This window comes from Heliangelus exortis, chromosome 8, assembly GCF_036169615.1.
Source record: "Heliangelus exortis chromosome 8, bHelExo1.hap1, whole genome shotgun sequence".
Lineage (NCBI taxonomy): Eukaryota > Metazoa > Chordata > Aves > Apodiformes > Trochilidae > Heliangelus > Heliangelus exortis.
In genome coordinates, this window is record NC_092429.1 from 21474647 (window position 1) to 21494057 (window position 19411).

The window sequence follows — 19411 nt, forward strand, 5'->3', positions numbered from 1 at the left end:
GTCTCATTGCAGTAGCTCCTTAGTCCTTGTGCAACCTCCAACAATGTCAGCATGGAATCCAAGTTAGTAGCCTAGCAGAGGTTGTTTTAGGCTTTGGTTTGTACCTTTTAATTGTTAGGTGCTTCATTAAAAAGATGATTCACTTTACAACCAGGAAAACATTTCCAGCCTTCTTTCATTCAGAAATCTAGGGAACAAGGTTTGCTTTATATTTACACATGTATATACTTTGTTACAAGTGATATAACTGCTTATTTTATGTGCTTGCAGGTAGGAGACAGAAGTGGAGAACTCACTGCTAGACTTAATCTCTCAGACCTTCAAATGGTTCTTGGATTAAGCTACAGCACAAACAACTCCATGATGGCAGAAAGCCAGGCAGCAGATAGCAGTTTGAATGGTATGTGCCCGTTTCTGCAGTGCTTTTGAATGGTGAACTTCAGAAAGAATCTGTTGTTTGCATTGTTTTCAGACTGCAGATGGCTGAGTACGTGGGCTGGGTTTTTTTTTTCCTCACCAGCAAAAACGTTTGTTTTTGCAGTACTGGACCCTTTCAGCTCCTCCTTTTCTGGAGGATTTACACTGTGAATCCCAGGTTACTGCTTAGATTCTTCACATGATGTTTCTACTTGTTCCTGCCCCTCCTTTTAAAATCTTTTTATTGTAGGAGTTATATCTATTTTCTGCCAGATTATGTCTTTCCTTTTTATTCTACCATCTTGGCAACATCAGGTTTTACAGTAGAACCCAGATCATTTGATGTTCCTCTGTTCAAAGATCCATGGTCCTTCTCTTGTATCTCTTGCACGAAAGCAAACTACACAGCTTAGGCTGGTGGTTCTGAAGACTGGTGCTTTTACTAGAGGTCTTGTATTCTCTGCTGATATATTTTACTGCACTGCTTTGGAACTCAGACAAGTACAGCCACAGCTTTGAGGGTGACACCATAAATCCTTAATAATAAAAAGACAAACTTGATTCTTTCTTGAAGGTACCAGACCGAGAGTAGGACGCCGACACAGTATGGAGAACATGGAACTTATGAAGTTAACACCAGAAAAGGTTGGCACACTTCCCTTCTTTCTGTTCTGTCAGTGAGATTGCAACAATATATTTCTAAGGGTTTGACTTCAACAGCAGATTTTTACTTAAGAACTTTGAAAGAATGCAGCAGAATGTTGATGCATCATTTGCATCGCCTTTTCAATGTATTTGATCTTAAGACTTAGGGAAAAGCAGGTCTAACAATTCTAACAAATAATACTTTTGTCATGTAGGTAACAGTCAACATCTTGCAAGTGTAATGACTTATGGGAAGCTTGCTTTATTCCCCTCATCAGTAAGAAAGAATGGGGTCCTGCAGTGTGCATCAAAGGAATCCTTCTATCTTCTCTTTAAAAGTAGTTTGTGGTTGTGGCATGAAAGTGATTCAGAGTAAAACTCCTAGCTTCAGCTCAGCTGCACTGAACATTTTTTTTTCCATTACAGTCATTTTATAGGCACGTAAAATGCATGTTGTGTTTTTCACTTTGGAATTTCAACCAGCTTGCAAGCCATTAATTAGGAGTTGCAACCTCTGTCTAGAATAAGGATGCTATTTCAGAAATGCTGAAACTGGTCATACATGGAGAAAGTACCTTCCCCCCAAGCTCAGATAAATCTCTTGGAGCTGGGAGTTCCTCATTAAAATCCTTGTGTCAATCTTTGAGAGGTTTCCTTCATTCTGTTTAAACAGAATCTTTTAAACAGAGGGCTTTAAGCAGAGGGCCAGCAGTTCCACAAAAATGACTCCAGTGGTAGACAAAAATTGCTATTTTTCCCTTCACACTGGGATATCTAATTCCCATCTCTTCAAGTGATGCAAAGCCTGCCATTGTGTTTATCAAATAGGTAATTAAATCACAAAGCTTACATCTGGGCAGCTGGACTCAGCAGTGATGCTTAAGGGCCCCTTTGTGTACCAATTGTAAAAGTGGTGTTGTGCTTAGTCTATGGTGAATCCTCTGCAGGGAACCTCCAAGCTTTTGGCCAGTATCAGCTGTATTTTCTTACTGTCTCACCCTTATATTTGTCTGTGAAATCTTTTAAAATATGTAGCCTGGGATGGTCTGTGTCCTAAATATAGTCAAATATTTCATGTGGATTTTTGTAATAAAGTATTAACCTAGATTGTAGCTTAGTTCTTAACAAGGGGATTTTTCCAAGATACTAATTGAATAGATTCTGAAAAGTCATTCCACAAATGTCTGACACACAGAACAAGGTTTGACACAAGCATTAGGGTTTGACTTTGCAGGATACCTTCTTGGAGTTGGAATCTGTGTGCTGATCTTCACTGTGCTTTCAGGAGGCATTTTTAATACATTTGGGAAGACAGCGTTGATGAAAGATTTGACTGTTTTCACCACTTCTCATGTTGAATCAAGAAAAAAACCCACCTTTTTTTATTCAGTTGTTGTAAGAATTTGTCAGTTTTAGATAAAGCTTAATTTTTTAATTATTCTGCTTATTTTAGAAGAGAACTTAAGGAAAACCTGTCAGGTTGATCAAGCTATCCATTCAGTTCTTCAGTAAAAGAAGAACACGTTATTCCTGTTTGCTCTTGTTCTGGCATTCTTCTCCTCTTCCTTTTCAATCTTTACTGGGAATTTTGTCTTTATCAAGGACTACGTAGAAGGCTGGTTGAATATCTGGGTTTGTGTATGGGTTTGTTTTGTTCTAACACTTTGGAAAGCTCTAGATTTTTTTTTTTAATTCCCGTTACAAGAATGTCAGGTGGGCAATGCCAGCTGTGTCTGCATTTCAGCATTTTTATCAGCTACATTTCTGGCACTGTACTCAGCAAGGGAAAACGTCTGTGTGTTTGATTAAATGTACCATTTGACCACATTTTAATTAGCCAGGTGTCACACTACAGTATAGTTTCCAGACTGATCAGTAACAGTACTAACCTGCTTCATGTTCCAAGAGCTCAGTAATCACAGGTCAAGTAATAGAACCAAAGCCTAAGTTTTCAAATCCTCCTGGCTGGATAAACTAAACAGTACAGAGCTGCTTCATTTTGGGGAGGGAAAAAAGCAGCACATGAGAGGTAACAGTACAGGTAATTAAAATCAGAAGGCTTAATTTCATGACTCTTGTTTTCTTAGGTTCAGAACTGGAACAGTGAGATTCTTGCTAAACAGAAACCACTGGTTGCCAAACCTTCAACAAAACTGCATTTTGTAAATCGACTAAAAGGCAAAAAGTACAAAAACGGCACCTCTTCCAAAGTTTTGCAGGATGCCAGTAATTCTATTGATCATCAACTTCCAAACTCTCAGAGGGTAGGTTTGGCGAGCTGTGGAGATCACAGCTTTTGATAATCTTTGATCAGAATTATGGAAAAAACAGTCCAGGAGCTGTACATTTCGGTTTACTTGATTCAAACATGGTGGCTCTGTAAGATGATGCAGAATCTGCAGTTCTGCAGCTCTCTTTTGGGTGGTGGTGCCAACTTTTCCAACTGCTTTTCCTACTATCAAAACCTTTTTTCCTGGTGGATTTTCTAAGGCTGCAGTTTAGCTTGCACATAAATTTTATTTCTAAGTTTTTTCTAGGTCCTGCTTCTCCAAATTTAAAAAAATCTCTTTTTTATAATTCAGACAGTGGGAGAATTTTTGACATACTTTTTTAGTTTAGTGCATTCCTGACAGAAGTCAGTGAAAAATGAAAGAACTGTGTCATTTGATCTAGATGAGAACCAAGTGTTTATGATGGTAGACCTGGAGGCAATGGAAACTCTTCCTTTCTGTTCTTGGGTTTTTTCTTTCATGGACATCTTGGGTTTTGGTGGCTTCATAGCTGAGGAGCAATAACTCCAGTTGTACTGATCAGAGTACTGTTTCTTTGTTTCAGAGAACCAAACTTTTCTAATGCATTTTACCTTCCAAAAATGCATGCCATCTCTTAGCATTTCCTCTTATGATAAATTGCTCTCTGGGAATGGATGACTAAAAAAATTCATTTAATGGATTTCAGATACACATATATCAAACATTACCACTGGACTGAAACTGTGATGCAGTTTTCCCTGTTCAGGTAGTCTGGAGTTCCAGAAACCCCTAACTCTTCTCTCCTCTTCAGAAAAACAGTCGAGAGACAATGGCAGATGAAGGGTTCTTTGATCTGCTGAGTCGGTTCCAGAGTAACAGGATGGATGACCAGAGGTACCACTTCCAGGAGAAGAACAGATTTTCAGCTGCTTCTGTGGCAACATCCTCTACTCCACCTAAAACAATGAGAAAATGTAATTTTTTTAAAGTAAAATCCGTGTCTGACTGTAGTTCCTTCCAAATACTATTTTAAAAATATATTTGCATGGCAGGCTTGCTATGGAAAGGAATTTTTTTCTTGGTTAACTTGTTCTCTTTCTCCTCCCCAGCCTTTTCTGCTTCTGTAGTCTCACCCCACACAGATGAGTTTCTAGACCTACTTGCCAGCTCCCAGAGCCGCCGGCTGGATGACCAACGTGCCAGCTTCAGCAATCTGCCTGGGCTTCGTCTTAACCAGCACAGCAGCCAGTCAGTCCTCAGTCACCTCATGGCAAGTAACAACAGGGAACTAGATGATGACTTCTTTGATACATTGATAAAATGTCAGGTAAATTTTTTTACAGAAATTGTATAGATGCTGAGTCTTTGGGGATTTGATTTGTGCATCCTGTGATTTAGTTTCTTCAAGTCAGCCACCTTGTTTAGTATGTATTTTAAGATACAAACTGATTTGGCAGATAAGGGAGAACATAGGAAACAAAATACTGGGATGTTTTTATTTCAAGTTGTGTTTTTCTTCTTCAAATTATATCCTCTCTAGTAAGTGTAATTTATATGGTAACCAGTTAAATAACAAATGATGAAAAAGTGAAAGAAAATGAGACTATTAGAAGCAATACTTAAAATTATTTTGAAGAAAAAGGGTTTAGATCTGACTTGTTTGGAGGGCACCTGAGTTACCAGGAATCCTAACTTATCAAAAGTTTTAGTGGTAATAGTGATCATCATTCGAGTTATGTTAGGTTTAAATAGTAGTAGGTAGCAGTATACAAGTGAGGTATCTGTTGTCAGAGCCTGGTATCTGTACCAATTAGTCCAAAAAGGATTTAATTAAAAGACCTGGGGTGTTTCATCTGATGATGGGTTGATAAGGATAATGATAACATGATAAGTAACAGGATTACTGACTGCTTACTGAGATAGGAATGGAAAAACACAGTCCCCTCCCTCACTGCAGATGCTGCCTCATTTTTAAATAGAAGCAGGAGAGGGCAGCTGACTCGAGACGTGTCTCAAAGATGACTCTGTGCAAGGTACATCCAAGACTGACAGCCTTGCTGTTCTTGGGGTGACCGTGCTGCCCTCGGCTAGCTCAGCATCTGCCCACTGCTGATGCCTGTAAAACCTGAGGAGGAGAGGGTGGCTGTGTGAACAGGGCCCAGAAACTACTCAGGGGTGTTAGCAAACTGCTCTGTGCATCAGTCTTTTGAGTCTGGAGGAAAACTTTCAATATCTGACAACAGTGGGGCCTTTTTTCACTCCCTGTGTAGGGGCAGGAAGACAACTATATTTTCTGTTGTAAGAGATTAAAAATACCATGTACTAATCTTAAAATTCTTCTACACAAAGGATGCTTCAGTCTCATCCTGCAATACAAACAAGAACTAAATTGGGGTTTTTAGATTCAGATGCATATAAGCAAGTGGTTTGCAGGCACCATTTTAACTACACTTGTATTCTTAACCTAGTAATTTCATTTCAGAAGTTTAATTCCAAATTAAATCCCTGTAATAGCTTTAAATTTGAAAGCGAAAGCTTTTAGTAATTTTTCACTAGTACTATTCACTTATTCTATATATTCCTGTAAATATGCAGCTTTATTGCTTGGTCTGTCTGTAGGGTTCCAGGCTGGATGATCAAAGGTGTGCTCCTCCATCATCTGCAAAAGGACCAACTGTACCAGATGAGGATTTTTTCAGTCTGATTTTGCGATCACAAGCGAAGAGAATGGATGAACAAAGAGTCCATTTACCTTCAGTGATAAAGGGATCAAATTCCAGCTGAAGAAAGGAACAGGCACATATTGTATAGTAGCATCTTAGTTACCATTTTTGTTTGCTGTAAAAACATACATGCCTTTTTACAGAAGATTGCAATTAGAAGTTTTGTCCCCTAGTAATTTTTTATACAAATTAGCAGTAGCATCACACTTGTGACCAGTATTTGATTGCCTCTGCTTTTTGCAGTCAGCAGCTGCTTTTAGCAGTGTCTGAGGTACCCATTATTGTATCTCCCTCTTAAATGCCCTTAGGGTATTAAAAGAAATTTTTTTTCCCTCTCAAGATATTCTCATTGCTGATGTGTGGATTCCAGCACTGTCTCAGTCTAATGTAAGACCTACATTTCTATGTTCTTTTTAAAGAAAACTTGATTATTTTTTTCTGATTTGTACCTCCCTGGAAAAAGGTCCTGTTTTCTTTTATACTTTCTTTTATAAATGAAAAGAAAAATAATTTGAGAAATAGCTTCAGTGCTTTGTCTGTCTTTGTTTCCCCATAGTTATTTAAAAAAAAAATAATCAAACCCTCGTTTTAACTCTGTTTACTACAACATTGGTCTTTTAAAAACATGCTGGGTTTTTTGGTAGTACTTAGTTAAATGTTTACTGTATTACTCAGAACAGTTTTACAATCAAAGAATTTTTTTTAAGATATATTTGGTTTAGGTAACAGCTGACAGTGCTGTTTTACAGCTTGTGTGGTACATGGCCACCACCTGGAGGAGTCCATGCACCGAGGAATCACAGCAGTGGTTGGTACTTTGTGTGAACCACCACGGACATCAGGTAATTCCTGCAGTAACTGAATTGAAAATGTGACAAACAGTCAGTGTGGGCATGCAGCTCATTACTGGACCTCAGCTACTTCTGTTTCTCCTGATGAGGATGTGCCATGGTGGGGCAATTCCTGGGCAACAACAGCTGTAACTTAAATCTTCCCCTGGGCTGGGAACCTCGAGGGCTGAACGCTGCTTTAAGTGTCAGCATCTTGAGTTAGAAGCCACTGATTGGAACAGCACAGGTGGCAAAAAGTTCAATTCAGGTATTTATAACTGAAGTGATGTCAATTTTTTATTGAGGTGTTACACCCCTAGAGAAGAATCTAAAATTACTTTTAGCTTCAGTGTAAAATGTCATTTAAGGACTCCCTGAACAGCCACAGGCTGCACATTAATCCTGGTATTAATACATTAATTCCAACCCTTTTACAGTTACTGAAAATTTTGTAAATACTCTTCAGCTTTTTTTAGTTCAAAAATTGATTCCGATTGAAACTAAAACTGTGCTGCTTTTAAAGAGAAATGCCAGAATTATTATTCCAAAAACCATGTGTTAAGGTTCAGTTTATGTTTATCATTAGTACTTTTACTTACAGTGCTTCCTATTCCCTGTTTAGCTGGGACTCACCCTGAAAAACACACCTGGTGCAACATCAGCATCTCACTCCTCTGCAAATTATTAAACTATCAGGAAATCACCAAGCTGCCCTAAAACTGAGCAGACAAGCAGTAATTCTACTTATTTTAGAGAATATAAACCAAAAGATAGTCCTAAGACCTCTGAATGAGCTGCAATTACTGTTCTGTGAACTACATAAACATCAGCAACTTTATTCAAACTGAGTTAACAACGAGGCTTATGTCTGTTAGATCAGAGTACCAGTGCTTTCCCACCACCCAGTATCTAGTTTTACTTAAAACTTCTTAAATTCACTTGATTTCAGTCAAGCAGCAACACTCCACAAGCCTGTTGTCTTGGACACTTAAAATGTTACTTAACACATTTATTTCAAATTCCAGAAGCAGTGTGTAGTCTGTCTCCCAGTGTTTAAAAACCCCACGTTACAGCCATGCATCCTAATGCTCTGCCCAAAGATGATTACCCAGCAGCTGGGTGATGGTTGTTTTTCTACATTTGAGAACAAGAGCAGAACTAGCAACAAGTACATGACAACTAAAGATCAGAGACTTACATCAGAGCTTGGGGCTTCCTTTGTCTCCCTCCTGTGCATCAAATGAGACCTGCTTCTCTTCTTTCTTGGTCACTTCCCTGTGAGAACTGCTGTTCTTCTCTTTGCATGGTTCCATTGCAGAACTTTTCCCTTCTAGGTTTTTATTAGGATCACAATTTTCTTCAGTCTCTTGCTCTGCTTTGCCTGTCTCCTCTTTCTGCTGCTCAAGTATGTGTTCTTCAGTAAGATTTTCAGCTGTGATAGTTTCTAGTCTACAAACTTCAGGCTCAGTGTGCAAGCTATTCTGTAAAAATTAATAATAAGCTATTAATCAAGCAATCCAAAGTGATGGCATCTATTGCTTAAGGTGCATCTCATCTCAAAGGGCAGAACTCCCCCAAAGCACATTTTTTCCTGAGGAAACGTAAATAAGCATAATCTGGAGTATAAATCTGTTTAATTTTCTATAGTTTACAGAAAAGAACACTGCTTTTTTTTCCCACCTTTCCTCTCTGAATAATTATTATTGCCCAGGCTGGCATAAATACTGCTCTCTCAAAACAGAGTTATTACAGGGAAGACTTAAAAAAGTATTTTTAATTCAGTAGTCTCCTGCCACAGTTAGACAGTGCACAGTATTCTTCCAAAGCCAAACATCCCCAAGACACCTCTATCACGCTCTTTACAGGGGAACAGATAGGTCCTGAACTCCTCTCTCCTCAAGCTTTGGCTTTAGCTTGTTGTTATAACACGTTCTAGCAGATGACACTGAAATGAATTAAATGCAAGGGCAGCTCAAAAAGCACCAGGACTAACATACAGCAGGTTCTGGTACATGACAGTCTTCTACTTGCGTGTGTGGCACAGTGCTGGTGTGCAGGATGTCAGGACCCCCACTGCTGTTTCCTGGCCCCAGGGGAGCATCCCCTCTGTCGTAAGATCCTCTGTGAACATAACGAGGCCTCTGCAAATTGTATCCATCTGACTGACTCCCATTGTAAGGCACAAAGTCTATGTTGGCCTGGTGACTCTCAGGGGGAGGAAGACTTCTGTTCTGAGAGGTCAAGTATCTTAGCATAGACACTGATGATCCTGCACCGTAGCAGAAAGCCTGGGGGAGAGGGGGAAAGAAAAGAAAACAATAAACTGCCAAAAACCAGCCTACAGTTTTTCACAATCAAAGTCAAGTATCTGAAAAACATAGGAAGAGCTCAGATGACAGAACAGCTGCAACAAAATTCACACTTCCAGCAGTCTGACCACACTGCAGAACTGCCAGACTGTGTTTAGTTCAATCTTTGGTGCTACAATACAGATGCTGGAAGGCTCTCACTTGGTGCTTTTGTGTACAGAACTCTTGTTGTGCACCTCAGTGTGTAATGGCCAAATAAGAAATAGGAACTAATGCAGGAAACTGTCAGAGAGTGTAAGATGTTAAGCAGTTTAATGCTACTTTATCCCACATGTGGAGTGAAGTAGAGATGTGGGTTAAATACAAATTAACCTATGTTAATTGCTACAAGAAAAAAATGCCCTTGTAGAAGTAATTTGACCTGTGCTACAAAATCTGTTCAGTTGTACAAATAAAACATAAACTATACAATAGATAAAATACTTAAATATAACCATGTTAAATAATCATGTTTAAAAATAAATCTGAGCTTTTACGTGTAAGAAAAATGTATACAAACCAAAACAGCCAGAGCCATCATAAAGAGCACTGGAATCTGCAGAATGAATGGTATCTCCTTCATTAGTGCTTTGATGAATTCACCAACTCCTTGTCCTACATGCTTCAAAGGCTCAGTTACAAAGTTGGTGAAAGTAATTGCCAATGCCTACAAAAATAAATTGAAAAATAGTGTTGTCACTGATTCCAAACATAAACATGAAGGTTCTCTTTAGTCTGGGCGTGTACCTTTGTGGGTGGGACCAGCAGAACTGGATTTACCAGTAGAGTTTCATAGTACTTCTGACAGGCATCATCCTGCAAGGTCCATTTACTTGTGAACCATTCTGTAGCCAAAGCAGAGACGTATTTTTACTGCTCTATAAACATATTTTATAACACAGTAGTAATGCACAAAGTGGCATTTCAATCACAGTTAGAAGAGAACTCTTCTAGATACAATTCAAAGCTCAAGTTTGTTTTTTTAAAATCTGAAATTATCTTGGCAGTGTAGTTCATCTAGTTATGGGGATGAAGGAAGGAGAAGGAAGGCAGGAAAAAGAGAGAAGAATCAGAGGCGTTTGCATGTTCAGTCAAGAAAGATCTCTTTACAAGATGAACTTAGTCCCTAGAAGCCTCAGAAGAGTAGTGTCTTCTGTAGGGACTATTATCTAGAACATTTTTTCCACATCTAATGAAAAAGAAGCAATTTAAAGTGTTATTACTCATTTGTCAGGCAGTTATAAACAAGTAATTTCTGCTATCAGTGCTTATGTAGGTTTTTTTTTTTAGTGCAGTCAGAACATAAACCACTGAAATTTGACATAGATCAATCACAGCCAAAAAAATCTAGAGGGAAGACCATAAGAAGCACTCTAATTAAGAGCTGCCATCATTAACCTGTTATAGCATTGGATAATAATAAGCAACGACTAACAAAAACGTTTTCTGTGTAAATGTAACAAAACTGAAGGAGTTACAGAGCTCACTTCTGAAGTAGACTGTACTTGTGGGTCTAGAAAATGAAAACAGGCCACCTTTTTCTTGAGTTTTGCCCTCCTGTATTCAATAAATGGCACTGGCAAAGGAGAGGTTGGGAAACAGGGTAGTTAAAAGAATAACCATGTAGAAGGAACACCATGACGTGCTCTAAGCACAGTTTTGTGATCAGCTTGCCTTCAAAGGCCTGGAAAAGAAGTGGAATGGAAAAATGGTAAAACCACAATCATGTACTGCTGAAAAAGATTCAGTGTACTACTCATAAAGAAATTAAGAGTATTCTTGGATACTATTACTGAATCTTTTGTCATCCTAAATACTATTACAAAATAATGAAACAAGTATTTACCAAACAGACTTTCCCTCCAGCCCAGCTTCTCAGCACAGATGTTATCAAACTGCCCCATTTTTGCAATTTCTGCTTGATGCTGTGCAAAAGCCACCTATGGAAAAATAAGAAATACAAGTAAAATGTAAAACAAGGTGGTGCAGGGCACAGAACACTTGTATCCATGCAGCACTGCACCTGAGCTAACCATGTTTGCTCTTAGCAGGTTTAGAATAATTACCTGGGTCCATCTGTATTAAAAGAAGTTTAGGTACCCAAACAATTTCACAGTTAAATCTTTAGTACTTCCTGGGGCTGGACAATGACTACCAAGATGGCTGCCTCTGAGTTCTCCAAATGGAGTCTGAATTACCAAAAGAGTAAACTCCAAAGGTTTAAGTTCGAGGCAAGAGCAATCTGACAGCTTGTTTCCTTAAAATGTTTCTGGATTAAAACCGGAGACAGCTGCCATGCAACTACTAATTGAAATGCTAGGACATTCTCTTTTATTTTTTAAAGAGTTTCCATTAACAAATGCCTCTGTTCATTATAATTTTGCCTCACAGTTTGCAACTGATCAAAGAGTAGAAATTAAGTCAATCCATTGACTTCCATCGTGACATTCTTCACTGCCTGCACCCAAGTCCTGCACGTGGCAGTGCAGTCACATTCAGGAGCCACCCTCTCCCCTCTGGCTCTGCTGCTCTTGGCTCTGACAAGCTGCAGGTAAATTCTGATGACAGGATGTGAGAACTGAGACTTTGTGGCTTTGAGACCTAGCAGCATAAATTCCTCCTCATTAAACCCCAAAACCAACACCATTGTAGAGCTGGCTACTATGTCACCGTCAATGAAGTGTTTATCTCTGCTCTATCACATTAAATTCAGTTGCTTTGGAAAGAAAAAAAAACCAAAACATCAGATGCTTTTGTAAGACTTTTCTTCCAAGCTGTTTCAGACAGTGCTCCCTTGCCCATGCAGTGCAATCACAAGTTACTGCTTTATGAGTTTATGTGCCTCTGTGGCAGGATGAAAGTTGGCAGGGTTTCTTTTCTTCTTCAAGCCTATTACATCTATCAACATGCAAAATAAAATTTGCATCCCTTTCTTTATTTTGCAGTGAATTGATTTATGTAAACAAACCAAAGGAACTAAATAGCCTTAACTCCCTCGTAACTAAAATTCAAAACTTAAAAGCCATTAAGATTTCAGAACAACTTACCTTATACAAGTAAAGCCAGTTCCATGCAAAACTGATGAGAAAACTTATTAACAAAACACGTTTTAGTTGAACAAACCAATGAATACGTGTCCAGAGCTCTGTAGCTATAACAGTTACAATGCACACTAAGCACAAGAGTATCTGAAAAAGAAACAAGGAAAAAATTATGATCCAGATCTGGAATTTTCCAGTCTTACTGCCAGCACACGTGAAGGAGCTGCCAACTTTTGTTTTTACCAGTGGCAGTTACACAGAACAGTTGAGAGAATTTTTGCTTGCTTTCACAGCACATCTGCAGCAGCAGGAGGCAGAGAAGTTTCATGGTATCCCTATCACAGCATTATGGTGCAGTTGTTAATTTTTTTCATGAGATACTTAGTTATTTCTTCCTCATGATATTTAAGAGGTTACCTACCAGACTTCAAAATAACAAAATGGGTGTAATCCCATGTTTGAGTAGGCTGTGCCCAGTAAGAACCACAGAACCACTGCTGCCAACTCCTGCAGTTTTAAGAGAGGAAGTTACAGACTTCAGAAAAGCCCTGCAGAGTCTCTTTCCATCCCAGCACACCTAACAGTGAGGTTACACTACCAACAACTTGCTTTTTTTTCATTTGCCTTCCAAAGACCCCCTCAAAACTAGACAAGCTACTTTCAAGATCATGTTAGCATAAAATGCTAGCATATTCTGAACAAATCCTAAGAGTTATTCAGAGACCTTCATCTTATTCTAGATCTTTACTTTGTAATTCCATTTCAGAGAGTATGATGTTTTCCCATAGTCATGGTCTCCTCTCCAACAGTATACAATTTTTTTCCTCACAAAATTGACAAAAACCTCTAACCTATAAAATCTAAAACCTCAATTATATACCTGTCTCAATAAAAATATATTCCAACTCCTGCAAGAAGCCAAAGGTTCCAGCATCTATTTGAACAAGAGACAAATCTGGAAAGTTTAATATGCACCAGTTGTCAGTTTAAGTGGTAAGAAAGTACTAGAGTCTAATGATTCACAGAACACAGATCTGAAAGACAGGAAGAGAAAGAAAAAAGCATACCAGAAAAAAAACTGCAGAGCTACAATAAGAAAAAGATGACCACAGGAATAAAAAACTTGAATCCTTACTTCGAGTGAGTAAGTCAACTGTGCCTTCAGGAACCATGAAATAAAAATAGTGACTCACTCAAAGTACAATGGAAAGAACTGCCTGATGTTGGAGTTAAGATGATGATATTCACTGGCTAGACTGGCACAAAAAGAAACCCTGGAGAAAACAGCACTTAAAAAACCAACAAAAAATACCAAAGCCTTTCTCCTCTTACCATAAATAAATTATATAGATCAATCCCAAAAGTGTCTTCAAATCTCCAGTTCCAAGCTTCATAATCATGGTGCTTAAAGTTGATCAAAATGTCACTAAGTGCATCATCCACAGCACCTGACTGCCAGGTTTCCTCATTGAGAAACCTGAGGATCTCCAAATACTGCTGTCTTGTCAGGATGATCTCAGCATCATAATGGACACGGCCCACATTCTCCTCAGGCTGAATTAAAAGCAAAACGAAACAGTGATTAAGCTGCTTTTATGGAAACAGAAGCACATACAACACCCTGTATCCCTATACAAAAACCTGATAATTTACCCTCATTTTGTACCAGCAACTTTCTGAAGCAGACTGTGGGATGAAGACATGGGAGCATGCTATGATTCTATAAAGTTACTGTTCATTCTTCTGAACTATATAAAACATGAGTTCACTTTGTTTGTACTCTTCCAATTCTACAGCAAGAACCTAAAAAATTAAGTGGGTTATCTCACATGTTATTAGAATTTTAGGGCTGCTTCTCATTAACAAGTATTAATTACTAATGTGCTGTGTATATCACAATCATGGCTGCATAATATAGACAGAAGCTATTATATACTGAAATAAGAAGTTTTAAATTGCTAAGTTCTATTTTAAATATTAATTTTGCTTATTGCTAAAAGTTTATTCCTCTACCTCTGAAGAGAAAAAAATTATCTCCAAAGACACTATAATAAAGAAAATAATGAGGGAGTTCTTTTATGCAAACTCTGCATTCCTGGATGGTTAACATGGCAGAGTCTGAAGGGCCTAAGAGGTCTGCAACAAACAAACAAAATTTGGCTCTTTCTCAAGTTTAACAACCATGAACTGAACAGAGTATCACTGTAGCTGTATCCCAGCAGGATGTATTTAGATACACTCTGAACCCACACAGTCTTCATTTGGATACTTCACAGACCAAACAGCCACTGTCCCTCCTGAGCAAGCACCGCCAGCTGACAGCAGCACTCACTGCACAGACTTCTACCACCTTTGCCTTTGCAATTCAGTTCCCTTAATTTTAAATTCAAGTAAGCCAGAATAACTATTACTTGATAATTGTGAAAAACACATAATACAGTAATACAAAGTTAATTAATTTTTCATGACTGTTCAAATACTTACAAGGCCAAGTTTTCCGGCTTCATTTAAAATCTTGTTCAAGTATCGCTTAAAAATATAAAAGCTACGGCTCTCGTGTGATTTGGCATTCCTCTTCTCACATTCTACAATCTGCAATATAAACACATCTTGGTCACTTCTTGCTCAAACCAGCTTGTACAGAAGAAAAGAACCTACCAACACATTAAACTCAGGATTAACAGAGGCACATTCCTTTAGTTAAGCAATAATCCCATGACAAATATATCACGTAAAAAGCGTACGCAGTTGCTGAAGATACTGCTTTCCATGGGACTGTCCAGGACTGGAGATTTCACATCTGCTAATTATTCAGGAAGAACAGAAAGAACTAAGATCTCAATGTTCTTAAATTTTAAGTTTACATCAGGAAAAAGAAAAATTAAAAATAGCAGCTATAAAATTAAAATTACATATCCCACCGGGTCTCCAAATGGGTGAGGGAAGAGAGAAGCCAGGAACTACAGAAGCATCACTGCATCTTCCTGATCTTGGTGGAAGCAGCAGGGTGTGGGTCTTACAGCAGCTGTTGACAGCTGCAGTCAACACACTAAGGTCAGACACAAATGTCTTCTCTATGCCTGCTACCCACGTCTGAAAAACCCACAGAATTCAACAACATGGAAATGAAGGGTCAGGTTTCTTAGCTCTTAGCAGCATGGTATAACACCAATACCACAGGAGTAAACTGTTGACATGGACAGAAGCACACAGCTCCTATCCACTTCTGTTACACTAAAACATCTTAGGACACAGACCTTGGTAGGCAGAGCTGCAATTTGGAGTTGAGTTGAAACCGCTCCTGGTCTCTCCTCTGAATAAAGAGGTTCCCCATACATCAGAAATATTCAGCATCATCAGAAATATTCTAATAGGCTGAAAAATATTTTAAGGTTCCATAACAAACCTTCTGTTGCAAGGAATCTACTTCCCTGGAACAACTCGGTAAGATTTCAGTACTGAGTGCATCCACAGTTTTGTCCTCAGAGTCATGGTAGTTTGCCTAAAATTACATAAGAAAATAACATATTTTTATACTCAAGAATTTAATCTATATGCCACACTTCTATAGTCATCCAATTTAAAAGGAGCAAAGGAGTTAAAAACTGAGTGCTGGTCTTTGCTACTGATACTCTCCCAATGACACTTCACTTGCGTCCCTGCTGTTATTTTAGGCACCAAATGGAAAATGTCTTTAAGTTTATTTAAGTGCATGCTGCCTTCAAAAGGTGAGGCCTTATACCCCCCCCCTGCCCTTTCCCCTCCTCTGGGTGTTGGTGAGCCACGCAGTGCATCAGATTAGATAACTGGGCTGGCTAAAAACTGACTCAGCAAGCACGGGGGCAGTTTTCAGCCAGACCAATTCCCAGTCCAAGTGGCCACACAGCCAGATAGACTGAAAGTAAACACAAATCCCTATCTGGGTTGCATGCCTTTCCTTTATGTCCACCCTGAAACAACATTCCATTTCTTCTGTTCATTGCTCACTCTTAGTTTTAGCAGTGGCTCTTTCACACAGCCAGGTATGAGGCAACTCTATAAAAGGAGACACCACTCAGGCTGTGCTGCTAGGAAATTCTAAGGACACACAGCCTGCCTTCCTGAAACCACTCACTGCACAGCAAAAAGAAATCCTGAAAAGACTGATTAGCCCAAAGCAGTCATTCTTCTCCTTTAACACGTGGTTCTATTTTCATGGGAGACAACAGGAAACCTCTTTATTTTTTTATAAAAGCTGAAGCAGTTGGGCATCAATTTTAACAACCTCAAAGCTTTCTGCTGAATGTAAGGGACAGCAATGGCTACGAGGTGGACTTGGGGCTGGTGGAGGCTGAGGATGAATTCTGTGGAGAGAAATTTGTATTTTTTAAGCTTCAGAAAATTATGTTCTGCGGTGTCAAAAGGGTATTATTCAAGGCTGCAAAACCAAACTTGGAAGCTGAAGAATGACAAAAATCAAGGGCACCTGTGCTACTAACCACAGTTTAGTGTCATGTGTGCACACATAATAGATGAACAACATACATCTCAGGACATATGTAGAATTCACCCCTCACACGAGATGAGGATTCACCTTGTTAAAAACAGCTTTTGGGAATTCAGCTTTTCCTCCATGTTGACAAATTATTTACAGTGTAGAGCTCAATTCCTATTCTAGTCTTCCTTCTAAAAACTCTGATGCCCAGCATTACAAAGCACCATTGACTTTTATCATATTCTGACACAATAAATGGGGTTTATTCCCATACTGCTGGGAACTGGATAATTCCAGTAAAATCATAGAATCATAGAATTGGCTGGGTTGGAAGGGACCTCAGAGATCATCAAGTCCAACCCTTAATATAACATTAATATAATAACCTTAATAAACCTTAATAAACCTTAATATAATCATTAAGCTTAATTCCCCCAACTTTTATCAGCTATGAACTCAATTTTCAAGATTTTTGACACTTCAGAAGCTAACAAGAGCTACTTAACCCAGTATTTCTCAGATAAATTACTTCTGAAGCCACAACCTGCATGAATCAGTCAACGACCACCTGTGAAAAGTCAAACCCCATGGTTCCTGTGACTTGATCAATGCACAACAAAAACTCTTCAGTAACAGGCCCTGAGCTAATGATCTGCAATAATGCAGACTGACATTTTTCTTCTTAGCAATACACAATTTTAACAATGCACAGAACACTTCCTGGGTATAGATCCAGATATAACCCTACAAGGTGTTAAAAATACCAAAACTATTGTTTTCTAATTTCATTAATTAAAGGCAATTTTTCAACAGCATATGGCTGAAGGACTGTTCCAGAGACCCTCAGTCATGCATCCTGTGTTTTTGTACCTTTAAAGGTCTTCTCATTGCTCCTGATGCAGCATCATAATTAAGCATATCCGTGGGGTCAATCCAATCATCATCTTGAACTTTACCACTCCCTATTAGAACAGCTGCACACAATACCAAAGGAAACAGCATCCTGTAACTAAATAGAACAAGAAATTCACGTGCTTAGTTCAAGATGTAACGTTGCAAAAAAATCTCTGAAACAATCTTAGAACATGAAAAAAGCCTTCTCCGGCCCTGTTTAAAGCAGTTATCCATTAAGAAGGTTAAACTTTATATCTATATATATATATATCGGTTTTTTTTTTCTCTCCCAAAGAAAACACAAGCAAGAATACGCACAATGAAGCTGTATTATAGGAGTGGATCAATATGACTTTGCTGCAGTTATCAGAGTATAGAGCAGAGTTCAGCAGCATTGCTAAACACGATAAAACAGCACAGGACTCCTCCAGGCTCCGACACGAGGGTCTGGCACCATTATCACTGCACAAACGCCCATGGCCGGTCTCGCAAAGGACGTGAGGATATTCCTGCCCAGCCCGGGCGGCAGTCACCGTGTTGTCACCCCGTGGCCGCTCCCACACGCCCCGGGCCGCCCGTCCCGCTTCCTCCCGCCCGGCTGGGCCGCAGGCGCTGCCCGACGAGAGCCGAGGCGCCGCTCAGGCCGGTTCCAGGCCGCGGCCGCGCCGGTCAGGCAGGAGGCCGTGAGCTGCAAGCGCTGAAACAGCTGCACAAGCGCAACCCCCCGCGTACTTCTTCTCCTCCTCCTCCTCCGCTTCACGCCCAGATAATAACCCCGCGGGCTCTGAGAGCACGCGCGGCCCTCCCCCCGCTCCCTCACTGCCGCCCGCCTGCCGCGCAGGGCCTGCAGCCCTGGGCTCCAGTCACCGGCACCCCAGGGCCGGGCCCTCCCAGCCCGCACCCCGCGGCCCCTCCGCCCGGTACCTGAAGGGCCGCGGAGAGTCTCAGCCTCTTCCCCCGCGTCGCCAGGCCCCCGGCAGCCGGGGCGGCACCACTCCCTGCCCCTCACGGCCGCCTTCTCGCACCCGCTTCTGACCGCCCAGGCCCAGCACCGCCCCCAGCCCGAGGGAAGCCTCTCCCCCGGTACGGGGCGGCGGAGGCTCCGCTCCTGCCCTCAGGGCAGCGGGGGGCGGCAGCGGGCGGAGCCACCACGTTGCTCCGTGCAGCTGCGGAGCGGACACCGCCACAGCGGCATTGCCCCCCCTCCCCGGGGTGGCACAACCAAACCTCCCACACCGACAAGGCTCCAATTCCCACATTAACCCCAGCCCCGTCCCACCCCCCGATTCTCTTAATTGCGTCTTTCGCCGTAACCCGGACCAGAAACCACTTCCCTTTGGGCAATCCCGAGCAAGAGGTGGGAGCTGCGCATCAAACCGGCTCAGAACGACCGGAGGTGAGGACATACAGCGACACACGTAAAACCGTATCTTCTCTGTAACATAGACACAAGCTTGAGAAAATTAATTTAATAAAATAAATATTTAAATATTTTCACTAGTAATTAAAAATAGTCTTCCAGATTCGACCTCACATTCACACCTGAAGGACCAAAACAGAAGTCCTATTTTCCACCAAAGCAGCATTAGGACCTTACCCTACCTGGCCAAGAGAGGAAAAGAAAGATTTTCAGCTCTGTGCTACTGTGTATTACTCACTGCACTGCAGAGTCAGGTACTTGGAAACAGCAAAGGTCTAAAGCCTTCCATAGTTCTGGTAGCACAGCAGGTCGTGATGTAGGGTTTAAGAAACAAGAGTTGCATGGAGGAAATATCAACTGAGAATCC

At 40.3% G+C, this 19411-nt stretch overlaps 2 protein-coding genes across 12 annotated transcripts in view; one reads left to right on the plus strand and one right to left on the minus strand.

Moving 5' to 3' along the window:
• Nucleotides 1–6560, plus strand: part of GPSM2 (G protein signaling modulator 2) — a 28285-nt gene extending 21725 nt beyond the window's left edge. For 6 of the 8 annotated variants that reach the window (XM_071751009.1, XM_071751016.1, XM_071751017.1 and 3 more), the window contains 6 exons: nucleotides 271–400; nucleotides 992–1062; nucleotides 3150–3326; nucleotides 4126–4288; nucleotides 4424–4641; nucleotides 5934–6560. In XM_071751009.1, coding sequence (XP_071607110.1) covers nucleotides 271–400; nucleotides 992–1062; nucleotides 3150–3326; nucleotides 4126–4288; nucleotides 4424–4641; nucleotides 5934–6098 — 924 coding nt within the window. In that variant the 3' untranslated portion in view covers nucleotides 6099–6560. The remainder of the gene's footprint in view (nucleotides 1–270; nucleotides 401–991; nucleotides 1063–3149; nucleotides 3327–4125; nucleotides 4289–4423; nucleotides 4642–5933) is intronic. The other 2 variants (XM_071751014.1, XM_071751015.1) reach the window with 2 other exon arrangements.
• On the minus strand, nucleotides 3990–18828 carry CLCC1 (chloride channel CLIC like 1). 4 transcript variants are annotated; one of them, XR_011727161.1, is made up of 12 exons: nucleotides 17601–17775; nucleotides 15663–15758; nucleotides 14741–14848; nucleotides 13589–13810; nucleotides 12263–12403; nucleotides 11062–11155; nucleotides 9963–10060; nucleotides 9736–9882; nucleotides 8865–9155; nucleotides 8066–8348; nucleotides 6067–6152; nucleotides 3990–4270 (listed from the first exon to the last, which is right to left on the minus strand). XR_011727161.1 is itself a non-coding variant. In XM_071751019.1 (12 exons), the coding sequence occupies exons 2-11, from the start codon at nucleotides 17730–17732 to the stop codon at nucleotides 8067–8069; spliced, it is 1611 nt and encodes a 536-aa protein (XP_071607120.1). In that variant the 5' UTR covers nucleotides 17733–17739; nucleotides 18549–18828; the 3' UTR covers nucleotides 3990–4270; nucleotide 8066. The 4 variants fall into 4 exon arrangements, 3 of the variants coding, with proteins under 3 accessions (XP_071607120.1, XP_071607119.1, XP_071607122.1); XM_071751019.1 differs by lacking the exon at nucleotides 6067–6152 and adding an exon at nucleotides 18549–18828 and having other exon boundaries at nucleotides 17601–17739; XM_071751018.1 differs by lacking the exon at nucleotides 6067–6152 and adding an exon at nucleotides 17943–18352 and having other exon boundaries at nucleotides 17601–17739.
• Nucleotides 18829–19411: the final 583 nt, after the last annotated feature.